Source organism: Wasmannia auropunctata, unplaced genomic scaffold, assembly GCF_000956235.1.
Source record: "Wasmannia auropunctata unplaced genomic scaffold, wasmannia.A_1.0 LD336071.1, whole genome shotgun sequence".
NCBI lineage: Eukaryota > Metazoa > Arthropoda > Insecta > Hymenoptera > Formicidae > Wasmannia > Wasmannia auropunctata.
In genome coordinates this window covers 464,609-472,364 of record NW_012026819.1, presented here as the reverse complement: position 1 = coordinate 472,364, position 7,756 = coordinate 464,609, and the positions used below count along the sequence as shown (strand labels likewise).

The window sequence follows — 7,756 nt, the reverse complement described above, 5'->3', positions numbered from 1 at the left end:
CGCGGAGTTATCGTTAACTAAAGTTGACCATTTTTTGCTCAAAATTTTTCTGTCATAATTTTTTTGAACAGTGTATAAAAACACTCAGTATTAAAATATTAATAAAAAAGTACTGACACAAAATACTAAAAGCAAATCTTGTAATACCGAATTATTTAAAATGTCCTGTACATTGTATACAGGAATATTCTGTAAACGTCTAATAAAACTACCTCTCTACTTTTAAATGGAAAGAAATATTTTTTGCAGGATATTCACTTTTGTCATTTATAATATTATTTTTGTAAGTTCCTCAACTGCAAATGATCGAATTACCTGGAAAGACCGCGTGAACCTCTTTTTCGTATTTATCTAAAACGGTGCTGTAGGATCCTCCTTCAAACGAATTTTTCTTGTTCCTTCCGAGGAGTTTGTTCAGCCAATCTGAGGGCGCTGATACTCCCTTCAAAAATACTTCGAGATACGATAGACGGGCTGGATCGGAACCAGGTTTGATATTCACATCTTCACATTCCGGTCGGTTGTTTTGGCAATCGCCGAATTGAACAGCAATGCTGACGATGAAAAGCACGAAGAGAACAAATACGCGTGACATCGTGTTGTCTATTCACTCGGAATAAATGACGGCTAGGTAAGACGGATAGGATCCTATTAACATACGCATATGCCTTAATTAATCGTGGATAAAAAAATTCGAGATGAGAAAGATGAATTCAAGAATGAAAGAAACAGCTTATAGCTGCCAGAGCGATTTTAGTTTTCAGACACTAGAACAGAGACGATTGACCATTGTGCATAATTGCAAATGGAAATATTCTGTGACATAAAAAATAATTAAAAGAAAACTCTTACGCTAATGGTTTTTCAATTAATAAAAAATTTTTCTCTAAAAATACAAAGATACAATTAGTTATTAAGATGCTTTAACAATTTATATCGAGTCTATGGCGTTAGTTCGATATGTATTGTTTGATACAAATCTAACTCTACAAAGCGGAAAAATAATATATACTTTTTTTATACACAGTACAAGCATCTGGTTATTTATCGCTTATAAGAAATGATTAATGTCGTTAAGCTAAACTTATTTATCCTAGCACACCGACACATTTTTTAATTTCTTACTTTCTTAATAAATCCTATACATTTTTCTTTTATTTTTTAATTCTTTAATTTTACTTTTAAATGAATTAACATAAATTGAAGGTTGCAGATAATTACAAAAAAGAATACAAATTCTAATTTAGAATAAAAATTATGATAAATGTTAAAAAAACATTATTATACTCTGTGCTTTTAAAACCATAAAAAAGATGACAATGTGATGAAATTTATTCAAGTTATAGTACAAACGTAATGAAACTCTAGATTCCATAGATTAAATTCCAAAAAATTCTTTCTGAGAATCTGTTCTAATCTATCCGCGGGAAATTTCACAATGCGATACACGCTTACCTGGCTATAACCGACTGTTGACGCGGACTGGCCGCAGTAACTTGACACTTTCGTTTAAATACCGTCGATACTTGATTCTACCGAAGCGGAAGCGCAAGATTGGACAGCCCGGCGCAAACGATACCAAATTTGCCATTTCGTACAAATGTTAAGAGAATGTGGGCCCAAAGAGAATTCCGCTAGGAATATATATCACGCACTATTATCTACGTAGACAGTAGAGATAAAAATTTGCAATTGACATTCATCGAATGATGAGCGGCAAAAGTGCGAATAAAAAATAACTGGAGATGTGCATTGACGATTGGGAAATTTTGCGTAGATCACATTTGCTCGCTTTCTCTTTTCTCTAATCTGTATATTAATTCATTATAATTTCCACATAAAATGAATACGCATTAGTCATTACATGCCTGTAGAATGATTATTCTAAAACAAAGATTCTTCTAAAACGTAAAAATACGTAACATCGATATTAGTCGCTAACCCGCAGCGTTTAATGAATGAGTATATCGTTTGCACTACACGCGCGCAGCATCTATGCCTGTGGTAATTCGCGTATTACACGACAAGTTTGTAAAGTTATTTAAAAAAATGTGACTGATACATCACCTGTATAATCTCACCGATTAGACCGTGCATTACAAAAAAAAATTCCACAACATGCAGTTATAAATTTGTAATTAGAACGCTATATACAACCTTTAACGTATATGGTGATATATAAAAAATTACAACCTGCCATCGATTCGATTCGCTTAAAAAAGTAACAGGTACAAAGTATAAATCGTTACACATCTGTACGAATAATATTTTTTACCGCACGTTAATTCACGCGGCACTATCGTTCAGGAGTCCTTCGCGGTATCGTCGTCCGTATCACAGTCTTCGCCATCCTGCGCCGTGTGTCCCTGTTGGGCGCGACGTTTCTGCAGGCGCGCGCACCGTGGACAACAATGATTGCGCTTGGCCCAACAAACGCGATGATGCACCGCCGAGCATTGCTGACAGATAACCGAGCTCGCGTCCCATGGATATATGACCTCGTCATTGCCGCAAATCTCGCATAAGTGTCCCCTAAAAAAAACGGAAATACATTTTTTTTATACATATTTTTGGTAGTAAATAAGATTCTTGTATCCTAATTATATATGCACATATCTGATCTCTTAAAAAAAAATAAATATGCTGTGGTATCGGTAGAAATTATAATTCAAATTAAAATTACCGCGTAGATTTATAAATATGTCGCGATATAAAAAATTTGATATAAGAACTGAATCGTATAAAGATCGGAAAAATATACAGTCATTCAATTTTAATTGGAATTTCTTAAAGTCTTGGGATATTTAGAGTATAAAAAGTTACTATTTATCACTATACTATTTATACACTATTTAAAATGTATATGTGTGAAATTCTACACATATTGTACATGTATTAAGTTCGAAAAACAATGATAATGAAGAGCCTTGACATATGAATTCGACATAAGAAGCGAGTTATGTAAGTGACTAGAGGGTAACCGTATCCTTTCTCCATTTAAATATTCACCTTGCTTTGCAGAGCTCGCATTGCTGCGTGATGTGCGCGTGCATCGTGTCGTACGCGGCGCGAAGTTCGTCCAGGAGAATGCCGCTCTGAAGATCGATCAGGTCCTTGATGGAATAGTTACCTGAATTCTCGATCATGTGTGTGCGCAACGCAATCTTCCACGGTAATCCTTGCGTGCAAGCATCCACGCACAGAACCAAGTACCTCTTCATCATCTGCATCTCCTCTCGCATCCGCTGAAATTCAATAGTTTTTACACATTTCAGTATCCATCTAAATAATATTGTCAATCAGTCAAATGCGCGTATTAATTAAAGTTGCAAATTTAATAAAGAAAAAACTGATCTCGTTTAATTTACATACATCGTAATAAAAAAAAAAACGTAATTCAAATTTCTTAAAGTTTCATTTGGATAACAAAAGAGACATTTTATTTACAATGTATTTACGCACATCCAATGATTTTTAAATTAATTTTATTAATCTAATATCTGTCTCAATTCTATACACAGTGGCATGACTCACCTTGACGAGCGATAAATCCGGAACAAGGGTAAAGAGTTTCGGATTCAATTCTTCCAGCGGTAATACGGAGCGGTCCTCCAGGAGCATGAGAAGCTGTGCTGCGGCGCGGGACACCAGACGCGGCTCCATATCCCAGTTTCTGACCACTCTCGCGGGAATGACCATGGCTGTGTTCCAATGGCATCTCTGACAGTAATATAGACCGCTGTAGTCGCAAAGTCGTGGCTCCACCCACGCCGATTCTAAAAACGTTACTATCTTAATCATCAAATTGCATATAATCGTAAATATCGAAGTTTAAAAGGGATATATCTGTGGCAAACAAATAATCTACGTATCGTTATTCTAATGGGAAATCCTTCATAATTCCAGAAAAGTTTTGTGAAAGATGCAAAAAATTTCCTTCAAATATCCCAAAATATCCTAAGTATCTTAATACACAGTTACACAACAGACAAAATTAAAGTAACAAAAGAACTGAAGATACAAGAAATTTCTTTCAAGACGACATCTCATAATTCCAGAAAAGTTTTGTGAAAGATGCAAAAAATTTCCTTAAAATATCTCAAAATATCCTATAAATATCTTAATATACAGTTAGACAACAGACGAAATTAAAGTAACAAAACAAACTGAAGACACAAGAAATTTCTTTTAAGATGACAACATCTCTGCGTGACGCTTCATTGTTATTAATATATTATATAAGGTTGTTAATAATATATATTAAATACCTGAATTCTTAAAGGAACTGCCGAAGCAAGATAGCGATAATCCCTTCGAGAAAGCTTGCACAGGAGGACAATACACTCATTATCGTTATCTCTATGGAATATTTTAGTGCGCGGTTATCGCGGCAAACCGGAGTAATGAACCGACGTAAAACGAACGTGACAAAACGGGCGAACGGCCCACTTTATCTGCTTACTCACAATTAACGAGACGTCCCTTAATCTAATCTCAGTCAAATACTTACTGAATGTTATTCGCACTTTGCATTCCGCGCAACGGTAGCCCTGCTTCGACAGGCCTTGCTCCGGGCAGATATCCTTCGTGTGCGTGTACCCGCCGGCTTCACTGGCGACCACGTGCACGCACACGCGGCACACGTTGTTCAGACACTTCCAGTGGCAACTGAATTTGCAATCTGAAGAAGCAGGAAACGTACTATGTAATCGTCGTGTAGCGGCGATCAATGAAAACAGCTGGAAATTAATCATGACGATCGAATCACGTCGGTCTTGTTAAGAAACACACGTTTACCGTTGCACATATACCACGACTGCAGCATCGTCCAGATCGCGCCGCTGCAGTGGTCGCAGTAAACCGGACTCGACGTGGTGATGTAGTACTTCTGCGGCACGAAGTGATGACCGAGGATGACGCGTGTCTCGAAGAGATTCTCGTCCGAGGTCTCGCGCAGCTCCTGCACGCGCAAACGCAGCTCGATCAGCCGTCGAACGAGCCACTTGCGCTCGTCCGAGCACTCGGCGCTCTCCAGCACCATCAGCTTGCACTTGCCCACCATCTCTTGAAGATCCTCCTGAGACGCGTCCTAGATAGAACAATTAATTTGCATTAATTCCTTCGTCTGTAATGAGACAGCAACGAGATTGTAACGAGCCGTGTAACGATAACTGAATAAATTCGATTAAATTCTTAGTTCTTCGGATTTAACAAAAGTATAGCTCATCCTTTTACATATAAATTCATCACGTTAAGGCAAAATTTATTTAGATATGAATAACTTGAGTTATTCAATACGTTGAGGAACTTTTTTTGAGGGAGGAGGCGATGGGGATTACAGGGGGTATTGGGGGCCTTGAGTGTTAGTTTAAAAAAAATGTTTCTTTTACAAAGAAAAGATTCCAAGGGTTTGGAAGGCTTAATAAGGTGGAGAGAGGATTAATTATGGCGGTATGACAATATGGTAAAATTTAATTTTTATTTAAAAATTACTGAGTTGGTGGAGATATAAATAAGCTTTAGTGGGAGTTAAAAAAAATTTTAAAAATTTGTGTTTAAATTATGGGAATGATGTTAATATTTAGGATGTTGAATTTAATAAGAGTTAATAAGAATCATTAATATAATAGCGATAAACATTAGTGCCAGCAATTTCAAGTTATTTTATACCTTGGACAACGAGAGCATCGTCTCCACCGACCTTAAGCTGAACGGTACGGTCCCCTTGCTGTCGGAGCTGTCGTCCGCCTCCCCCGTCATGTAGTCGGAAGAGGACGACGGTGTCGACGTTCCCGTGCCCGAGCTGTTCGCCCGTATCCTCGACTCGTAATGCGAGTCGCTCTCCCCGACGGCGGGAGGATTGCTCTTTATATCTACCATCTTCTGCACACCAAAAGCATGTACATACATCGAGAGGAAATTATAATAGATAAAGATGTGTGTCACACTTCCTTACGAAAATAAAGCTCCTTGCGATATCGCGATGTTTATATTTAGTCGCGATAAGCGCTCGCGCGATAATTTATAACTTTGCCCTCTGCTCCTCCTAAATCGAAGTTTTTGACTCTTCTGATCAGTCGGCACGCGAAACGGAGAAACACGATATTGCATCACATTGTCGTTGAGTGGAAAATAGTGGACGATAAACTTAAACGTTTGAGACCTTGCATCTCGTGAAAAAAAAAAAAAAGACACGTGCAGCCATATAAATGTGTGTAAAATTATAACGAGTTCAAAGCGCGTCGCTCGAAGGAGCTGACCACCGCCACTGACAGCTTCGAGAACGAAGCCGGAAGATGGAAACTAAAAAAAAAATTACACAAAAATTGCGTTGTGCGCGAATTTTTCCCCTCCGCAACACTTCATGTGTATTTCTGCCGCAATAAGAGACGTCGCGAACTAACCTCGGCGCAAACAACGTGGGATGAAGGGGATTCAAGGGAGAGTATGCGTACCGTCTTTATTCGCGCTCTTCAAACGAAACTGCACAAATCAGGCATGCTCTTCTTCTAACTGCCGCTGTTCATCGCGCGAAATTCGGCGATGAATCGAGTTAGCGACGGACAGACGCGGATGAGAGATCTTTTCTCATTCTGGACGGACAGTTTAGGTTATGCGCCGCGCAACGTTCCCCCTCCCCTCGTCCGCGCGGTTGCGTTGTGCAATCAGCTGATCCGTGCGCGGCGTTTGACAGATCGTCTGACAGAATGCGCGCGCGCGCGCGCACGAGAAAGACAGTAGGTAAGGTCTGTCGCGTGGCTTGCATTCTTTACACAGAGAATATCCGCTTATTTTCTTCTCTCTCTCTCTCTCTTTCTGAGATATCAGAATACATATTTATTTCAAGTGCAAAAATTTTAAGGAATTTCAACGCGATTTCCAAGCAACGCGACACGCCTAAATATTATATATATCTATAATGGTCCAAAAGTCGCGCACCGTTTTTGCAACAAGAACCGGCTGGAGAAACTTTATCGCAGAATTCTGACGAGTCGAATTTTATTTTATTTTGAACAAATTCATTTTTTTTTCTTCTACAAAAACATTTTTTTCTTTACAAAAAAAAAAAACGAGAGACTTTACATAATAAAATTTACTCGTACACTCGTAGTCGATAAGTATTTACTTCCCGATGCTTTTCCGCGTTCCACGGAGGATGTAAATAATTTTTTTTTTTTTAATTCTCTTCCGCCGCTCCCAGACGGCACGCAACAGCAAGCATGTGAATCGTAAGACGTCTTGATATGCGATGATGTTTAAAAGACGTCTTTCAGATGTTTCACCTAGACTTCGGGCCTTCATTTGAAGTCCAGGAAACATCACTGAAACCGTGGTACTAAGTTGTAAAGATTCTATTAAAGAATCTGAAATCCAAAGGCGAAAAAGAAGACGTCTCAGCGATCCCGCTTTTGGACTTGCGTGCTGTCCGGGCTGACACGAACGTTCCTCTCGCGGAATCGCGCGAGCACATATATACATATAACGATCGTTTCTCCTTCGCGCACAAATGATTGTAGACGCGGAAATACTCGAGAAGTAGGTAATCGTAAATCCGAAGTATACGGGGAAAAAGAAGCGAATTTGATTATTAATACCGCCTAGCGCGGTATCGGTTTCAGTCTCAGACGTAGGAAGCGTGTACGCGCTCCGGGTAGCACGTATTCGTTTCAGAAACGTTTCATAACCGACTCTTGAAAACGTTTCCGAGTGGTTAAAATGTCCACTCGAAAAACGTTTAAAGAAACGTTTCTTTTTG

General features: G+C 38.8%; 2 protein-coding genes across 4 annotated transcripts in view; both read right to left on the bottom strand.

Moving 5' to 3' along the window:
* Positions 1-1,696, bottom strand: part of LOC105449843 (phospholipase A2-like) — a 4,981-nt gene extending 3,285 nt beyond the window's left edge. Inside the window, exons 1-2 of the mRNA XM_011689250.1 lie at positions 1,456-1,696; positions 316-648 (exon numbers count right to left, since the gene is read on the bottom strand). Of these exons, the coding sequence (XP_011687552.1) occupies positions 316-595 (280 nt within the window). The 5' untranslated portion in view covers positions 596-648; positions 1,456-1,696. The remainder of the gene's footprint in view (positions 1-315; positions 649-1,455) is intronic.
* A 112-nt stretch (positions 1,697-1,808) lies between these two features.
* LOC105449842 (differentially expressed in FDCP 8 homolog) lies at positions 1,809-6,755 on the bottom strand. Of its 3 annotated transcripts, none has more exons than XM_011689247.1 (8): positions 6,456-6,755; positions 5,671-5,883; positions 4,798-5,089; positions 4,511-4,681; positions 4,269-4,322; positions 3,535-3,776; positions 3,010-3,245; positions 1,809-2,532 (listed from the first exon to the last, which is right to left on the bottom strand). In XM_011689247.1, the coding sequence occupies exons 2-8, from the start codon at positions 5,878-5,880 to the stop codon at positions 2,304-2,306; spliced, it is 1,434 nt and encodes a 477-aa protein (XP_011687549.1). In that variant the 5' UTR covers positions 5,881-5,883; positions 6,456-6,755; the 3' UTR covers positions 1,809-2,303. The 3 variants fall into 3 exon arrangements, with proteins under 3 accessions (XP_011687549.1, XP_011687550.1, XP_011687551.1); XM_011689248.1 differs by lacking the exon at positions 6,456-6,755 and adding an exon at positions 5,957-6,415; XM_011689249.1 differs by lacking the exon at positions 4,269-4,322 and having other exon boundaries at positions 6,456-6,751.
* Positions 6,756-7,756: the final 1,001 nt, after the last annotated feature.